The sequence below is a fragment of the Miscanthus floridulus genome, chromosome 2, assembly GCF_019320115.1.
Source record: "Miscanthus floridulus cultivar M001 chromosome 2, ASM1932011v1, whole genome shotgun sequence".
Lineage (NCBI taxonomy): Eukaryota > Viridiplantae > Streptophyta > Magnoliopsida > Poales > Poaceae > Miscanthus > Miscanthus floridulus.
The window spans coordinates 177,257,692-177,277,942 of NC_089581.1; the positions used below are offsets into that span (position 1 = coordinate 177,257,692).

General features: G+C 45.6%; 1 protein-coding gene and 1 pseudogene across 1 annotated transcript in view; both read left to right on the forward strand.

Annotated features, from left to right (window-relative positions):
* The window catches only part of LOC136537508 (uncharacterized), a 4,309-nt gene extending 4,040 nt beyond the window's left edge, over positions 1–269 (forward strand). The window contains 1 exon segment of the mRNA XM_066529456.1: positions 237–269. Within this exon segment, the coding sequence (XP_066385553.1) occupies positions 237–269 (33 nt within the window).
* Positions 270–2,150: 1,881 nt separating this feature from the next.
* On the forward strand, positions 2,151–4,047 carry LOC136540813 (uncharacterized; annotated as a pseudogene).
* The last annotated feature ends 16,204 nt before the right edge of the window (positions 4,048–20,251 follow it).

The following is a 20,251-nucleotide window of genomic DNA, read 5'->3' on the forward strand; positions in this document are numbered from 1 at the left end:
CCACCCGCGTTTTTTTAGTTAAAGCGATTCCACAGAATGTTCGCTCGCCACGGTACCTCTAGCGAGATAGTGATGCCCCATTGCTTGCCAAACAAAAGCGCTAGGCCGCCTAGTAGATTCATTCGGCCGCCCACGCTAGCTGTGAGATCCGTTCGCATGGTGACATTAGCTACGTGACATGGATGACAGATTGACAGCAACCAAATCGTTAAACCTTATGCCTTCTTTTGTGGCAGACCAAAGCTGCTTTCGCGTCGTCATATATATAACCGAAAAGAGTGAGAAATAAAAAAAATTGACATAAAGGTAGCTTTGCTGCAAGTGACGCGGCTTAGCCATCGCACCTAGGGAAGGGCCAGGGATGGCTGTTTGGTTGGGAACGTGGCCTGGGCAGCTCAGCCAGGCAGCTTCATCCAGCCCTGCGGGAGCTTCAGCGCCTGTTTGGTTCCGTATATATGCCCAGGCTTAGCTCTCGGATGCAGTTTCCCAGCGTTTGGAAGCCTGGGTGGGGATCTGGGCCTGGCCCTTGGCATGCAACGAGCCACCCGGAGCCTGGCTCCCGAAAATCCGGGCCTGGCTGGCGCGGGCACAATGGGCATGTTTGATTGAACCCTGCAAGGAAAATGCCTCGCCTGTAACTTGCCCGGAACTGCACCTTGTTTGGTTGTAGACCTGGTGGGTTGCCTGCCCTAGGCATCTCCAGGCGTAGAAAAACGGTCGCCTGGCTCCTGCCGCTTCTTTGCTTGAACAGTACTACTCTTGTGACTGATTTTGTCCTGTTCGTTTGGGCTGGTTTGGCTTATAAGTCATGGCTGAAAGTATTATTGGTTGGTTTAGTGTGAGAGAAAATTACTGCTAGTTAGCTTATAAACCAAATACGATCAAGTGAATGGGCTGTTGATTGCTTTAGCTATTTAACTACCGTGCATTAGCTACTTATAATTAAGGCAAAAGTACATTAGCTATTTTATTAAGGCAAACGTGTACCATTATGGATTAATTTAATATGAGTACATATTTATTTCTATTTTATTAGCTTAATAATCTAAAATAAATCTAATTAAAAATAACGTTTTTAGATTTTTTATAAATAATTATATATTTATTTAACTAATTAAAATATTTATACAAATATATTTTTTAGTAAAACTGCAAAAGTTATATGCTAATTATATATCACAAACATCAGTTAACACACTGATATTATGAATATCTCCTCTTATTAACATTCTCAAGCACATGCCTCCAACCAAACAGCTTTTCTTCGAAATTACCTCGCCAAACAAAAATCATCAACTTTTCAGACAACTTTCAAGCATCACTTTTTACCGGACAAGTTCCCTGCCTTCTAACCAAACATGCCCAGTGCGCGTGAGAGGACGCATGCACGAGGCAGGAAGGAAGCGGACCAACCACTCTGCGTAGCCTGGCCGGATAAAACCGACTAACCAATCACGCTCGCGTGCATGCGTCGGGCCTGGCCAACCATGGCCTGACTTGCTTCGTGCGAGCCAGTTTGGAAGGGAAACGAACCAAACGCCTCCTCAGCCGCCTGCGCCAGGCAGGAATCCCAGTATACGAAGCAAACAGGCCCCCGGCCGGAGCCGTGGACGCTTCCTGAATCTTGATGCATCAGCTGCTGTTGCACCCTGGGCTGTGTGCCACGATGCGCCGTGGTCCAAGCCGGCATTGAAAATTGTACAGTAAATTCGGTTTACCGAACTGCATCCTACTCTATACTATCTCAGTAAATGAAATTGCAGTACATTCCTTCCTTCCAGGGCCATGCCACGGCTATATCCTTTGCATGTTGCATTCCATCCATGAAGTTTTTTACAGATCAAAATATGCAGCGCTACATGTCTGAAGCAGAACTGTACACGGGTCGGACCATAGATACATACACTGTAGCTACGACTACAAGGTAGTGAGTAAAAAAAAAAGAAGAGGTAGGCCAACCATGTTTGACCCTGCTGAATCCTTGTTACAGCATTCAAAAAATCAAACAAACAGTCAGTCAAGGTCGAAGTCGGTGACTTGGTCATTTCGGTTGTGCTGCTGTGTGACTGTTGAAAACTTTTTGTAGTTTATTATCATTCAGATTTAACATCTCATTTGTATCTGAAATTCTGAATGACTCTTTGCAGTTGCAGATAGCGCATACGACGCCATGTTCTGAAATTTCGAGGCAGCACTGCTACTGTCTGGCAGAGGAGTTCGGCAGACATGCCTACGGACACGATTGGCAGCTTCGACGGGCATGAGATCGTCGAGGTCGCCGGCGACGGCGAGCCTGGCACGCCGTCGGGGACAATGAGGCTGATCGACTTCATCCCCATCGACATCTACATCCCATCAGTGGAACAGGGCGCGCTCGGCAAGAGCCGGCGCAAGCGGCGGTTCCTGGACTTCCTTCGCGCCCACCCATCCAAGGACTGGTTCCTCCGCTCCACCTTCGTAGGCCGCCTCCGCCGGAGGAGTAGCCACAACCAGGAGTCGGCAGACTCAGACGACGACGGCGACAGCGGCGGGCGGCGCTGCCCGCGGAGGCAGTTCCGCGTGCCGTTCGTGCGGAAGATAAAGTGGGGCAAGCTGTGGACCTACGCGGTGAGCTGGTGCAGGAAGCCCGAGAACTTTGCGATGATCATCTGGCTGGCGTTCGTGGCCGCCGGGCTGCTGCTGCTCTTCATGCTCATGACGGGCATGCTCGACGACGCCATCCCCGACGACGAGCGGCGCAAGAAGTGGACGGAGGTGATCAACCAGATCCTCAACGCGCTCTTCACCATCATGTGCCTGTACCAGCACCCCAAGATCTTCCACCACCTGGTGCTGCTCCTCCGGTGGCGCCCCGACGGCGACCGCGAGGAGATCAGGAAGGTGTACTGCAAGGACGGCGCCGCGCGCCCGCACGACCGAGCGCACATGCTCGTCGTGGTGGTCTTGCTGCACGTCACCTGCTTCGCCCAGTACTACTGCTGTGCCCTCTTCTGGAGCTACACGCGCAAGGACCGCCCGGACTGGGCGCTCAACATCGGCTACGGCCTCGGCACGGGGTGCCCCGTCGTCGCCGGCCTCTACACCGCATACAGCCCGCTTGGACGGAAGGAGCCCGACACAGCCGAAGCTGCTGCTGCGGCGCAGGACCACAACAGCCGTACCGAGAACGACGACGTAGAGATCAAGATCTACAACCGTCGCGTGGTGGTGAGCAGCCCGGAGTGGAGCGGCGGGCTGTTCGACTGCTGCGACGACGGCACGGTGTGCGCGCTGTCGGCGACGTGCACCTTCTGCGTGTTCGGCTGGAACATGGAGCGCCTCGGGTTCGGCAACATGTACGTGCACGCCTTCACCTTCATCCTGCTGTGCGTGGCGCCGTTCCTCATCTTCAGCGTGACGGCGCTGAACATCCACGACGATGAGATCCGCGACACGGTGGTGGCCGTGGGCGTGCTCCTGGGCTTCTGCGGCTTCCTGTACGGCGGGTTCTGGCGGTCCCAGATGCGGAAGCGCTACAAGCTCCCGGGGGGGGCGCTCCGCCTGGTGGTGGTGCGGCAGCGCGGCCGTGGGCGACTGCGCCAAGTGGCTCTTCTGCTGGACCTGCGCGCTGGCGCAGGAGGTGCGGACCGCCAACTTCTACGACGTGGACGACGACCGATTCGTGGCCGTCCTGGGCGCGCGCAACGGGGAGGGGCGCCCCGTGCTTGTGCCGCTCCCGCGCGAGGCGTCCACCACGACGCACACACGGAGCATGTCGTGCCCGCCCATGCTTGACGACGCGGCGCGCGGCGGCGGCGGGGTGGCGAGCCCGCTGGGACCGGGGATGGTCGAAGCCGCCGCCATGGAGAGGTCGGCCACGTACCACCCCATGAGGCCACCGCTGCCTCCACTGATGCAAACGGAGCGAGAAGACTAGGACCTACTGTAGGCATACACTCCACCTTTGTACTCCAACGATATACCTATGTTGCAGCTGTGTACTGTAAAATACTAGTGTAGAGTCATTTGGGAAGCTACTTTTGTAGTCCTGTTCGTATACAATAAGGTTTTTTTTCCGTTCAAGTCATGAACAAAAGATAGATATTTTTTCTCCAAACATGCTATCACCGTTTTTTTTTTCTTTTTAAAGTTGCTACATCCTACATATCACCATTTCAAATCCACACATTTCATACATCAGTTGCCAACGCCAGGGACCAGGAGAACTAGAGAGGGTGAATGAGAGCCTTATAATAATCTCCTCACCCGACAAGAGAAACTTGGCCTAAATCCTAATTAACCCGATTGCCTCTTCGTGTTTGCCAACAGATCGGATATATACTCGGATAGGATCACAGGAACAATGCGGAAGCAAACAAGAAAGGAACTAGAGGAAGACGAAGAAAAGAGCTTGGGAAACCTGGATGGTCTGAATCTGAAACTAACGGATGATCCGAACTGGATAACCCAGAACAACCGAGAAGGATCTCAAATAGATGCTTACTGTAATTAATTAGAGGCAGCAACGGAGGTTCCATGTGGGGGTACAACCATGGATACCCATGACAAATCACATGAGTTGTGCCACCAGGGGCGGCCCAACCCACAAGATAAAGCCTTGCGGGGCACGACGCCGCTCGGCGTCTCTCGCAAGACACCGGGAAGATATCCTAAAGATAATACGAGATCTGTTATGATACGTATGATCCCATGATTCCTGTAATCTGTTATTACTTTCTGGTTATCTCTCAGATCTAACCGACTTATAACTCTGCCTCCTAAACTATATAAGACGGGCAGGGACCCCTCCAAACTCACGCAATATCATACGATAGCCAATACAATCCAATAGAACACAGGAGTAAGGTATTACGTCATACTGACGGCCTGAACCTGTCTAACTCGTGTGTCTCTGTTGCCTTCTTGTTCTTGATTACACGCCTCTCTACCGATCAATCTACCTTCGTGGGATACCCCTCGGAGGACTGCCGATGATATTATGTCGACAGTTGGCGCGCAAGGTACGGGTGTGCGTGTTGTTACTATATCGACCAAGATGGTACGTTCCACAGGCTCTTCGTTCCTCCCGCAGCCTGACCAGATCTTCATGGTCGGATCGATCTCGTGGATCATCAACACTGACGGAGTCGGAGAGCTCATCGAGCTGGTGCAGATCGATTCTACGCCGATCACCCCAACACCTGCGTCTATAGACCCAATCTCAGAACCGCCTCCGAGGTCACCTTCATCGACAATTCGCCGCCCGCTTACTCGCTACCAGAGGAGGCAGATCAACAACGACGATCTGATCGTATCCATCGACCAGGTTGGTTAGAAGCTCGCCGATTGCCTCTCCATTGTCGAATCGGCTCTGAACACTCTCGTTCAGCGCCGACCACCCTCCGATCTAGACCTATCGGAGGCTGATCGGGAAACTCCAGGGGTTACTGCCCTATCCTTTGGACTCAGCAACATCGCCGCCACCTACCAAGATGCCCTAAGGGGCAAATTCACCGACCAGGTTGGAGATGTCCATCCTCTTGCCGACCAGATCGCCAACCAGCCTCTGCCGGCTGTCAACATGCTACACGTCGACCGATGTCTCGGAGCATCCCTCCAAACCATCCTGGAGGAGAATCCGGACTCTGAGTCCCAGAACTCTACGGAGACCGTCGTCGAAACCACCACCGAACTACTTCCTCTCCCACCTTTCCGTGGGGCGCGATCTTCAATGTCAGCGTCGACATCCCCGCGCGAGAAGGGGAAACCGAGGAGGACCGCGCCGCTCATGTCTACAGGAACGTCAACCGAGCGCAGCGCCGAGCAAACGAGGTCGCCCTTGCGATGGCCGAGGCTTAGCTTGACTCGCAAGGAAGGCCACTCCAACGCAACCTCGACGACGAGTTTGTCCGTGTTGAAAGCCACGACGTCGATACGGGGCGCTGGCGGTACAGTGCCAATTAACTGACGCCGGTTGACTAACGTTGGATGGTGGACAGGCAGGGAGTTGGCAGCATAGTGCTAGCCTGTTGACGCGATGGGCGATGTGAGTCTCCCAGCATGGCCCGATGCAACCGCCAGTCACATCAGGATACGCCTGAGACGTGCTCTCAGGCATGTGCCTCCATGCCGTAGTGGTTGAAATGGTTCGGGTCCCACCCTGGGGCCACTGCTTTTGTCCGGTAGCAAATTCGACCCCAAGGGGACGGGCGCGGCAGAAATTTCGCCTCAGGGGCCGGGCGAGACGGAATCCGACCCTCAGGGGTTGGATGAGGCGGAGCTCTCCCCGTGGGACTCGACGAGTCGGAGCCCACGCCTTGGGGTCGGACGAGACGGAAACCTCGTCCTCGGAGTCGGAGCCCACGCCTTGGGGTCGGACGAGGCGGAAATCTTGCTTGGACGAGGCATGGCCCGGCCCCTGAGGGTCGGACGAGGCCGCAGTTACGTCCTTAACCATCGGATGAGCCGACGTGACGCTCATTAATCATTTGTCTTGGATACCCGGATATAGATATCCGACAATCACGTTCACTTTTGGTTAATGTATTAATATTAATGTAAAATATTGGGACCTAACACGTGTATGGATCTATCAATAAACTTACTTTTGTTATAAGGAAAAAATGAATATTTTGTCGTACACAAAAAAAAAAATTGATCCGCCTTACAAATGTTCGTTCATAGATGGTTAATATAAAATATTAGATTAGCCTACCAATCAGGTTCACTTAGTTAATGCATTGTTATTAATATAAAATATCATATCCGCAGGACCCACGTTATGGATCTATTAATAAAGTATTAGAGGCAATGTCAAAACCAACAAACAACACACGCAGGACCCATCACGTTCATGGTTCGTTAATCTATTAATAACATACCTGATGATCAAAACCAATAAAGAAGATCCATGCGTGTGCCATTCAGTCAGTTTGAGCCATTTTGGAAGGCAACTTCCGTGTAAACATACAGTCTACTATTATGCCTACTTAATAATTATTTAGTTAATGAAGCATACATACAATGAAATTAAAATAAACACCTCATGCAATGTATAACTCACTTCGTCAGATTCTTACACCAGGAACAGAGGCATTTTTACTGTAGGGGCGGCTGGGGTTGGGGGCGCCCCTACAGTGGACGTCTTCGGGCCCTAGCCGCCCCTACAGATGGCACCGTAGGGGCGGCTGGTAACCTAAGCCGCCCCTACAGTTGGGGCTGATCTGTAGGAGCGGCTCAATCACCAGCCACCCCTGCAGTGCCCACTTGTCTTTTTTCAAATTTCAAAATTTGAAAGGTTCAAATTTAGTCAAATGATAAGATAACCAAAATAAAAGTTGTAGATCTTGATGAGTTGAACAACTTTTGTATTCATCACTTTTACATATGAAATCATTTAGGGTTTGAAAATTTGGTTTGAACTTGTTAAATTTCAAATTTTAAAATGTGTAAAACATTGTCACATCCAAATTTGATCAAACTTAAATGCTGAAGCATGATTTTAGAAAATTTTCAAAAAAAACCATCACATTTAGAGTTAGTATGAGGAAGAATAACTAATTACAAAGTTTACCCACAGATTAAAAAGAGAAATCACACTGTTCTAGATGATCCTTACATGATCATAGTGAACAGTATGATTTCTTTTTTTAATCTGTGGGTCAACTTTGTAACTAGTTTTTCTTCCTTATACTAACTCCAAATCTGATGATTTTTTTCCTAAAATTTTCTAAAATCATTCTCTATCAATTTATTTTGTTGGTTTTGTCAATATATACATATGGAAAGTTTGAGCAATTTAAATTTTGAATTTCAAAAAAATGCAACTTCAGACAAGATTTTGTTCCCCAAATGATTTTAGCTGAAAACGTGATAAATACCAAAATTGAATAACTCATTAAGATCTACAACTTTTGTATTGGTCATTTCTTCATATGATAAAGTGATAACGACATTATTCATAAATGTGACACGTCTCTCATAAGATTTTATAAACTATATGAGACATATGTAAGATTAGTGAACAATGCGTGCTAAGAATTTATTAAATAAAAAAATGGCAAAAATAAAAGTTGTAGATATTCATGAGTTGAACAACTTTGGTATTCGCTTTTTATGTTGAAATCAATTTGGGTCTCAAATTTTGGTTCGAACTTGTTGTTTTTCAAAATTTCCAATTTAAAAGATTTAAATTTTGTCAAATGGCAAAATGACTAAAATAAAAGTTGTAGATATTAATGAGTTGAAAAACTTTGGTATTCATCATTTTTTATGTTGAAATCATTTTGGGTCTCAAATTTTGGTTCGAACTTGTCATTTTTTAAAATTTCAAATTTGAAAGGTTCAAATTTTGTCAAATGACAAGATGACCAAAATAAAAGTTGTAGATGTTGATGAGTTGAACAACTTTTGTATTCATCACTTTTACATATGAAATCATTTAGGATTTGAAAATTTGGCTTGAACTTGTCAAATTTTAAATTTCAAATTTTAAAATGTGTAAAACATTGTCACATCCAAGTTTGATCAAACTTAAATGCTGAAGCATGATTTTAGAAATTTTTAGAAAAAAAAACCATCACATTTAAAGTTAGTATGAGGGAGAACAACTAGTTATAAAGTTTACACAGATTAAAAAAAGAAATTACACTGTTCCAGATGATTCTTACATGATCATAGTGAACAGTGTGATTTCTTTATTTAATCTATTGGTCAATTTTGTAACTAGTTTTTCTTTCTCATACTAACTCCAAATCTGATGATTTTTTCTTAAAATTTTCTAAAATCATTCTATATCAATTTATTTTGTTGGTTTTGTCAATATATACATATGAAAAGTTTGAGTAATTTGAATTTTGAATTTAAAAAAAAATACAACTTCAGATAAGATTTTGGTTCCCCAAATTATTTCAGCTGAAAAAGTGATAAATACCAAAGTTGAATAACTCATCAAAATCTACAAGTTTTGTATTGGTCATTTCTTCATATGACAAAGTGGTAACGACATTGTTCATAAATGTAACACATCTCTCATAAGGTTTTATAAACTATATAAGACATGTGTAAGATTAGTAAATAATGTGTGCTAAAAATTTGTCAAATGAAGAAATGACCAAAATAAAAGTTGTAGATATTTATGAGTTGAACAACTTTGGTATTCATCGTTTTTTATGTTGAAATCAATTTGGGTCTCAAATTTTGATTCGAACTTGTCGTTTTTCAAAATTTCTAATTTGAAATGTTCAAATTTTGTCAAATGATAAGATGGCTAAAATAAAAGTTATAGATATTAATGAGTTGAACAACTTTGGTATTCATCACTTTTTATGTTGAAATCATTTTGGGTCTTAAATTTTGTTTCGAACTTGTCATTTTTTAAAATTTTAAATTTAAAAGGTTCAAATTTTGTCAAATGATAAGATTACCAAAATAAAAATTGTTGATCTTCATGACCTCTACAACTTTAATGTTTATCAAATTTTCATTTGAGATCATTTGGTGTCTCAAAATTATTTTAGTAGTTTTGATTTTATTTTTTTAAAATTTAAATTTTTTCCCCAAATTATTTCGACCGTTCGATCTCCACAACCGACGACATAGATCTCTTGAATCGGATTCTATCGGAAGCTGATTCTCCGGCTTCGCCTTACCTTATCCGGCTTTTGCTCAGCTTCTTTCTTGCTTCTCTCGCTTCTCGTCGGAATCCACCCAAACAAATATATACTTAGCTTCGTCTTCTCCGTCACGAAGCTTCTCTTCCCCTCCTCTCTCTCGTGTTCGCTCTCTCTCTCGCTCTCCCTCTCCGACGCGGGCAGGGGCCATGGCGGGCATGAGCGTCCACGCCGGCGGCTGGCGCGACGACGGCGGCCACCATCCTCCTCCTCCGTAGCCCTCCCTCGCTACGAGGCGGCCCCCCCCTCTCCCACATCCTACGCGCGCAGCTCGTCAATGCTAGGTTCATCCACCGCCGTTCCACCGCCTCCTCCACCGTCTCCCTGACCCCAACCGCCGTTCCCCAGGTCGCGACGGTGGCTAGGGTTTGGGAGCGCTCGCTCGCGGCCGACTGCCCCGTCTCGGACCTCGACCTCGACCTCCGTCCTTGTCAGGCCGGCTAGGGTTTGGGAGCACTCCTCGGCGAGGCCCGTCCGTCTACTCCCCCGGCGCGCGACTAGGGTTCATCGTGCGGCTGCCCCCGCCCCATCCTCACCATCCTCTCCGACCTCGACGCCATCTCTCTAGGGTTACCGCTCCGTTTCGCGCCATTCACCACGTATATATCCCCATCCCCGTTGTCTCCCTTCTCAGTTGCTCACCATTCGCTCAGCTCCGGCAGCAGGTGCTCATCCCCTCTGTTCATCTTTTTTCCTTTTTTCCGGTGTTTGTCATTGATTCAAGCCGGCCTAATCCCCTCCCTCTATGGTTGTTTTCCAGGCGCTATGGATCTGAGTTCTTAAACAAGCAAGTGAATCTGGTTCTCCTCATCGCCCCTCCCTCTATTTGGTTCATCTTGTAACCTTAGGTTTTTGGGGAATAGGTCGATCCCTAATTATTTCGTCTCATACTTGATGCAGGCACAACAGATCTGTCATCCCTTGTTTGTTCATCTACTTTTGATTGTGGTGTTATCACCACATCTGTTCGGTATAAGCAATCCTCCTCTTTTGAACCCTCCCCTCCTCCCTATTCTGATTATTGCAATAATACTTGATGGATGATGTCGGTGCTGTCTAGATCTGTGAATGAAATATATTTCTGAGCTCATGTCCAAGTCGATGATGTTGCTATTTTTGCTCTGAGCATTTGTCCAATGCCAATGATAATTTGTCCATTGTCCATGCTTTTCATGATTTCTTTCAATAAATCTGAGCACTGTCCAATGCCAAAGATTTTTGTCTATGCCTTGGATGTTTGTTTTCAGTTAATCTGAGCACTTGTTCAATGTCAATGATGTCTTTCATATAGTACTAAAATTTGAACAGTAAGCATTGGTTGTTGTTTACCTTGTCCAGGAAATAAAACACACCCTTATTTTCATAGCTTTGTTGTGTTGTTGTGCTCATTGCACCAGTGTTGCTTTGGTAGATGGCTTTGGAGGACCAGTGACGACTGTTGATTGCTTAGGCCGCTGCTCTTATCACTGCTATGTATGCACTCTTGTTTAGTAGGCTTAGAATGCAACATGATTCAAGGCCTCGTATCACTTACGGTCCTTTGAGAATCATGGATGAGGAAAGGCAAAAAAAACTTGGATTTAATTTACAACTGCAATGATATAGAGTGTGTCAACATGCTTCGGATGAGAAGAGCACCTTTTTTTAAGCTGTGCCAACTGCTTAGAGAAAGGAACTTGCTCACAAATGCTACCTTCCTTGCTGATGCACTAGAGAGGGAGGATGGGTTAAGGGTTGCACCAGGTAATCAACTACAATGGATAACTACATAAAACCTACAAATGTATAACACTGAGGCATTGGACTTACGCTATGATGATTTTCATGTGAAAGCAACTGCTACTGTTCCACTAATGTTGAACTATGTTTTTCATGTGAATTGAGGCATTGAACAATGTGCAATGATGATTAATTTTTTATGCTACACTTGACTTGAGGCTTTGGACTTATGCTATGATGATTTTTTATGATACTACACTTGAACTGAGGCATTGGACAAATGCAATGATGATTTTTTGTGATACTACATTTGACCTGAGGCTTTGGACATGAGCAATGATGATTATTTGTTTATGTGATACTTTAACTGAGGCTGGAGGCATGTGCAATGATGTTTATGTGTTATTGGCTTAATTTACCTGAGACTGCAGGCATGTGCTATGATGTTTATTTGCTACTGTCTTAATTTACCTGAGGCTGCAGGCATGTACTATGATGTTTATTTGTTACTCTCTTAATTTACTTGAGGTTAGAGACATGTGCAATGATGTTTATTTGATCTTATTACAATCTAAGTGGGGTGTGCCAACTAAACTAGGGGATGGCTGAGGAGATGAATGTTGACATGCTTGCACCTGATGAGCTTGTGTTCCCTGGGATTGGTGCTCCTACTAGGTTTGCTGTTGTTGGGGCTGGTTTGCCTGCTGGGGCTGTGATGTTATTTGTTCAACCAAGATTGAGGATTCCCACCCAGAGCTGTATGGGGCTGTGATGTTCATGCTTGGATTTGCTGATGAGGCCACCTTCTTGACAACAAGCCCTAGGGTACTGCTTTTGTGAACATGAATGTAGATCATCGTGTGCTGTGGCCAAGAACCTTCTTGGCTAAGCACTATTACAATTGAGCTGCTTACTGGTCCGTTGGTTGATCCATCTTTTGTGCAGTGCCTGCCCTCTCCTGGTGGTATTTTGTATGCATGGTTTGGTGCAGTGGCTGCTCTCTCCTAGTGGATGCATCTGGTCTTCTCTAGTGGCTTCTTTTATGCATAACTCACTCCTGTTGGGCTTGGTTGTGCAGTCGGTTTACCCATCTCTGTGCAGTTGACATGTTCCTACATTCTTTTGTGCAGTTAACATGCTACCCTCTACTAACTATGGCTAACTGTGGCTTGTAGTTAGTGACTATATGCCACTACACCCTTGCATTCTTCTTTGGGTCAACCTACTTGATGCTAGTGTGTGTATTTGCCTTGGCAGTTTGATCATGTGACCTAGCCATTCATTTGAACATCTTATTGTTAACTCATCTAAGCATATTACCTGCATTCTTCTGAGGACATGTCTGTTGCCTGTGATGTATTTTTCATATAACTGAGCACATGTCTGTTGTCTATGATATGTTTTTCATGTAACTGAGCACATGTCTGTTGCCTGTGATGTGTTTTTCATAGAACTGAGCACATGCCTCTTTGCCAATGATGCTTACACATGCCTCCTGGTGGTATTTTTGTTACTACACTTTACTTTTTGTTACTACACTTTATTTTTTCTACAGCTATGGCATGGTATGTTATTCATCATAGGAAGGAACCTGGTGTGTACTCTAGCTGGGACAAAGCACATGCTCAAGTCAATGGCTTCCAAGGGTAATTGCTACAAAAAAATCAACTCAAGAGAGGAAGCTTTTCAAGCATTCTATGGCCAAGGACAACATGTGAATCCACCTCAGCTCGAACCTGCTGGACATGATCAGTTTCCTCTACGGCACAATTCATTTGAAGTTAAAGATGTAATAATCGTAGTCCACTTTCATCCCCTCTTATCTTCTTTACTACCAATAATGATGGACTTTTGTGAATTATGACTTGTGATGATGTTCTAAATAATGGTCTTGTGTTTGTGGATGTATATATGTATATTTGTGGCGGTCAGATTCGAATTTGAATTATATATATGTGGTCAGATTTGAATTTGAATTATTTTTTTGCTAGAAAATCCACTGTAGGGACGGTTCTTGATTGAACCGCCCATACAAATACACATAGCAGGGCCGGCTGGTGATACAGCCGCCCTTACAGAAGTTCATTACAGGGGCGGTTGATATTATCAGCCACCCCTACAGAGGGCACTGTAGGGGCGGCTGAAAACACCAGCCGCCCCTACAGAGGGCACTGCAGGGGATGTCAGGAAACCGTCCCTACAGAGGCACCCTCTGTAGGAACACTCTGGGAAGGGCGGCTGGTGCAGCCGCCCCTACAAAAGCTCTAGAGCCGCCCCTATAGTTAACTTCTGTAGTAGTGACTACTAATATAACTATCACAAAAGATTATCTATGAAGTAGTTGTATATATTTCTAAATTATATACTTCTACAACTGTTAAGTTAAAAATAAGCATAATACTAATATGTTCCACCATATAGAGCAGATAACATGTTTACATTAGGATAACTATTTTTTTAATAACTTATCAAGCATGTTATTCAAGATAAGTGTACACATTTTGACTGAAATATTATAATAATATATAAATATTTGTAGTTCAATTTTAAGCACTCTATGTTCTATAAAATCATGTTACAATATGCCATTATGAAAGATAACATAAATAACATATTTATATCTGTATCAAAATTATCTATACCTTACTATTATTTTAGTAGCTTATCAAAAAATGTTTAAATAACCATAAGCACAAATATGTTTGTCCATTGTCCATTTTTTAAATATTAATACATTAAAAAATTAAAGTAAACATGCATGTTGTGCGACCATCATGCAAATCACACACACACACAGAGATGTATATATATTAACTTAAATGTTTGACATATCCATATTAATAATGTGACCATTACTACATAAAAAAATTGTTAATAAAAGAATCAAACATCTTGAAAAAGGAGGAGGTTAGTACAGACCATAGGTGCCTACATCTTCTTGCTCTTTTAAGATTATTTTAAAGTAAACAATTACTATAAAGCTTAAATGTTAACATCATCAAGCACTGCTACCCCATTGCAGATCTCACATCAAGCTCTACCACTAATCTTAAGTGACATAGTGTAGGCCTAAAATTATTACTTATGTTATCATGATACTTAAGAGTAAATATTCTTGTGTCATCATGATACTTAAGAGTAAATATTGACTCCTAAGATTTTAACCTGTGCTAGAGCACGGGTTGATGGACCAGTGGTCCTAATAACTATCCAAATCCTCCAAATGCATGCAGATCCGAACAAGGTTCTCAGGATGAGTGGAGTGGACTGGATGATCCGGGCTCACCCTATGCTCCAAACGAATTACGACATTTGTGAACCGGAGCTTCACATAATCACGGACCTGATTGGCTGATTGACAGAAACAAAAAAGGCTGCGTTGTTGTTTAGCATCTCCCTTCAAATCAGATGATGGAAAATGGCGGGCGCCACTGGAGCAACACCTATGGTGGCATGCAGCAGCTAGCACGGTTTCCGTCTCATTGTAAGAACGGAGCGAGGCCCATAAGTTCGGCCTTTGTTTCGGCCTAACAGAGAAAAGACAGCCAGCATAGAGTTGGCCTAGCCTGCCGGTGCGTAAAACAAAGCTGGCCCAAACGTTGCGTGCGCGGAGAAAGAGATGTCTCGATGACTGACAAATTGAAGGAACCACTTGTTAGTTGTTACCTTTTTTTTCTTTGGCACAGTAAATGCTGCTACCACTCAAGAAGTCTACGCTGGCTTCTTCAAAAATACTTAAAGAAGTCTACGCTGACCACTAAAAAAAAGACCAAGTCTATGCTGATGCAAGCTGATGGACTCCGAAGCGAAATGAAGAAATATACAGCACCGGACATAAGTCAAATGGACACGGTGTCTCTATCCGAAGTCTTGTACACCGACCTCACCAACCACACGAATTGAATATGGGCATTACCACGACGCACTTGCCGGCAACCCGACCGATTTGGCAGAGATCATTGTCCAAACTCCTCTTGCCATCACGGGCAAAACAAACACAACCATCGCCATTTTTAACTGTAAATGAGAACGCATCCACTCCAATCCTTATCTTTGTTGGCTGGTGGAGCGAGTAGTAGTCTAGTAGAGTGGAGTACAAAGCCCCAAAAGCAGGCACCGAGATCGCTGTGGGTGGTTGGTGGCTGTGGGGAGGGAGAGGGCGGCAACGCCGATCGGGATATGTGGATAACCTGAACTGCCGAGCAGCTTTTTGGCCTCCTTTTCCCCGCCGAGGCGCCGACCGCCGTGGTGACATGCGCAGGGTGACCGATAGCTCCAGATGCCGCGAAATGGGAGTGGCCGCAGCGGTCGCGTTTAGCAACGGCCAACGGGCAGGAGGTCATTACGACACCGTGCCGTGGTGGTGCGTGGTGACCCTGGCTAATGGAGGCGCTCACGGGCCACATTGCATCGCAGACATACGGCGCGCGATTCATTCAGCTCAAATTAAACAAAAATGGAAAGAGAGCTTGGCCTAACTGCTGACAGCGACGGGTGCGTAATGGTATGGACCTCAGTGAGCTGACAGTGACAGCAGCCTCTACACCGCGGACCTAATTACTTTCCGGCTTTCCACGAGCTTCCGTCCGTGGTACTGGCTGATGTCGTTGAGCCCAGGCCAAGTTTACTTTTTGTGGATAATGTAGTAGTAGCCAAAGTATCTGCCCGATGCGGGTTTGTTAAATTAGCGCCAATAAGGGCTTCCCTAAGGCTGCTTTTTTTTAATAGTAGCCTTAAGTACTATATAGGATTGGATAAAAAAATAGGTGACAAGTGGCTTGCAGAAGCTATATATATTTAGAGAGAATGTGGTCCATGTTAAAAAAAGAGGAAGAGGAAATAAAGGTGATGTACGATTAAAGGAAAATGTTTCTTTGCAAACCATAAGTAGTGATAATTTACATTGTATGAATAGTAGTCCCAACTTTTTCTATTCTACGTGGATCACTATATTTATACTAGAACTATTATGAGTGTTAGCCTTCATTGATTATGCCCTAATAATGCGCACTTAGTCTTGCAGCATGTAACACCTTCGGTGTTACACTGTACAATCTTTTGCTAAAATACCGTATGAGCATCATACTTATGTGTAAATGTGTCTAATATTGGGTGTAAAGCAATATACGTAACTTAAAACGTTCATCGAAAACGCGAAACGAATGTTATGTTTCATGTCGCGTTATATCACTTAGGGTTCTATATGAATTTTTATTGAACGAAAATGCTATAGAACGCATACCCGGCACTTTAATAAAGTTTGTGGTACAAACAACATAGGTGGCGGTGAAATACTTGCGGTCGAGAATGGGATTCGCTAGCTAGCGTACTTGATGGCTTAGAAATCGAATTCGACGTGAAACCGATAAGAACTTAGTTGAATTTCTAAAGTTAGAAATCGCTTCGACGAAGCTAAGTTTGGGAATTTTTGCAGGCGAATTGGATTAAGAAGTAGGGTAATTTCATGGTTGGTTTTAGTAGTTGGACACACCATCTCGAGCGTTAAATAGTTAGTTTAGCTACTGGATCATCGAGGTGAATTTTCAGAGCGCTTTAAAAAGTGTGCACGACACGGTTGCAGCGCCTGGGCGCGATCATAGCGCCGGCACCCGGCGTCGCCGTGCCTGCTGCCCGACACACACGCCGCACGCGTGCCACTGCATTAGCCCGGCTCGCGCTCACGCTCGCGCACGCATGCACACCGTGCCCGGCGGGTCTGGCCGCTCTGCCACTACCGCTGCCGTCATGGGCCCGATGCCCGATCAATCCGCTACTGTCTGCCCTGCTGTATCCTCGTGCGGCTGCTAGCCCCGGTCGTGAGTGCTGGGTTGCCCACGTGCGTTCTCACCGCCTGCATCGCTGCGCCGCCGTCTCGTCACCCTACTGCTGCTGCCGCTTCGCCGTGCCGTTGCCTACGCTGCGTTGCGTCGCGTCAACGCGCTGCTTCTAGTCGTGGTCACGAGTGCTGGATCGCCCGTGTGCGCTGCACCGCTCGCGTCGCGTCTGCCTGAGCCGCTGCGCCGGCACATGGCCTTGTCGCCGTCGGCTTGCAAGTTAATGCGATGCGGTCGCCTAAGCCATGCCAACTCGTACGAGCATGTGTGTCTTCCCTATGTGTGCCTTGTCCGTTGCGTTGCGTGGCGAGCATCGCTCTGTGCCCCTGGTCACCTCTGCCTTTAATGGCGTCGCGCCGGAGTCACCCGAGCCACGCCAAGGATAGCTCACAGCATTGGCCAAATCCATGCAATTGTGTGCGTCAAAGGGTTGAGTAGGAACCTAGCTACACGCCGAACCCTCCTACTGCTGCTGTCAGCCGTTGTCGAGCCCCAATTTGACGATTCCTTCATCGTCGGCCACCTTAAGACCCCGCGGTAGCGCCTGTCTAATTGATCTTACCCCACCCACCTCCATCCAATTCATTGGCACTGTGTCTTCGCCCTGTTCCCCTCTATCCCGTGCGCACCCCAATTTTCTCGGCTATTGCCTGACATGTGTCGCTGACACAGTCGCGCCACTACGGCTGTCGCCGTGTTTGCTGCGCGCGCGTGGCCCGACTCACTCGGTCCGTCTCCGGTCAATCCACCACGTCTGGTAGGTTCGGGGTGAGTCGCTGATGCCCATTCTTGAGCTCATTCATGTTGTCTGTGCCTTGGCTCAAGGGAACGTGGCCACCGTCGCAGGGAGGAGTCCTCCATCATGGAGGGAGCTCGGGACAACATCTTCGTTCACCGCATCGCCGCCCATCACTTTGGGTTTACGCCTAGGTGAGCATTGGATCGCATTTGGGGGCGCGGAGGGGCCGCCATCGCGGAGAGAGCTCGGGACAGCATCTTCGTTCACCGCCATCGGTGCGCGCGCGGTTGCCTAAGGGTATCGCTGTTGCGAAGACAGGTTGTTCTGAGGGTTTTTCTATGAAGCATCTGACTATAGAAATAGTGTCATGGGTCTAAGGGTGAATCGTTGGTAGGTCAGGGTCATTTTCGTAAAACCGCTAAAAGCGCATGGGCTCCTCGTCGTGGGATGCCGTCGCGTGGCTAGGCCGCGCCGGTGCGTCACGTGCGCGCGTGTGTTCGCGCCGGACTAGGTCGAGCCGTTCGCACTTGGGCCACGAGGTTGAATTTAGTTTTTCATTTTCCAATGAATTGATAAAATGTGTATTCAATTTAGTTTTGAGCTGAACTTTGATAATTTGTAGTAAATCTTATAGATGTCAAAAAATAGTGAAACAAAATTTGTTAGATTCACAAAAATGCTATCTATCTGTTGGTGTAGTTAGTTCACAATTAGCTATGATAATGATAGGTTCATAAATTCAAATTAGAGAGCTTAGTATTATATAGATTAATATTTGTATGAATTTTGTGGCAAATTGGTGATGGCTTTAGCCATGAAATTTTTACAGTAGGCTCATTAGATTTTTAGGTGCTCACTGTAATTTTTGTAGCCATAGAGTAGGTTGATAAATAAAATAGCTAGTACCCTTATTTTTCCATACGTAGAGTAAATCGATATTAAGAGTAGGAATACCTTTAGTTGCTAATATAGTACAAGCCATGTTTTATACTGGTTAGTGGTAACCGTAGGTAACTTAGCATTTTAGTCGGTAGAACTAGCTTAGTAGCTTAATAGATGTATTTATATTTTAATAGTTGTTGTTGTCGTATTACTAAGTGTTGCATCATTATTTCATGCATGTAGATCACGAGTTAATAGAGTTTGTGCCCGTGGACGAACAAGACTACGAGGAGGTCATTGAGGAGTACAAGGAGGAGATCCTCGTGTAGGAGGGAGCCCCAGAGCTTTTTGGTGCTAACTTTGTTGACCCACCGCCTGCCTAAGACATGCCTCAGTGCATAACCCCTATTTTGAATGATTACTGAATATATATTATGTGCATTTACGCTACAGGCATTTTATGGAAACTACATGCATAAACATACTTACCAATGAGTCCTACTAGTATAGGTCGAGTAGCTGCTATGCTCAGGGTATCGGTAGCGTGGGTAACCTGCTGTTACTCACAATATTTGAAAAATTATGATCACTTATGATAAAACATGGAAAGAAAAATGGTGACCGAACAGGGATATGGTTTGGGTATTGGTGGGTGTAAGAGGTTGTGTCCTGCGACCAATAGGGCATAGCTTGGTTATACTTTTTCCCTGTCTGTGTCAGTTAAGGACCGACCGTTGCAATGGACGCTAGGCAAATCACAGATTTATTATCCTGAGCACATACTTGAGTATGGGCGCAGGGAAGACTTGTCGTGGGTTCCGGCTCTTCCTAGACCAACTGATTGGAGGCGGGGATGATGGAGGTCCTTGCACCGCACTAAGTTCGGGACTTAGGAGCGGGGGCTTGGAGTCCAAGTTTGAATAGGGACCTAGAACCTGGGACAAGAGGGTGATGGGTTGGTCCTGCTTGTGCTTGGAGTACAAGCGGGGCGTGTGTTTTCGGGGTACCAAGCTTGTCACATTGATTCGTGAATCGCCGCCGAGTCGGTCCGAATTGTCTTAACTCTAGCATCGTAGTAAGAACTGAAAGATGAAAGGTGATGAAATGGAACAGGTTGCTCAACTCTTGCTTGAAAGTAGAACATGTGCTTACATAGAATGGCTGGATAATAAATTAATCATGGCCGCTAATAATAACATAAATAAGGATTCACTATTAGTATTGCTTTCTGCAAAAAGAAACCCAGCAAACCATAAAGCTTTGCATATCCCTTGGAGTCGGAAAATTATTCTCCCTAGTTGGATAAGTCTTGCGAGTACATTGTGTACTCAGGGTTTATTTACCCTTGTTATAGGTAATGCTTGAGGAGTACCATTGTGTGAAGGATTCTTTTGGTGAGCATAGACGGATCCTTGTTCTTGTCGATA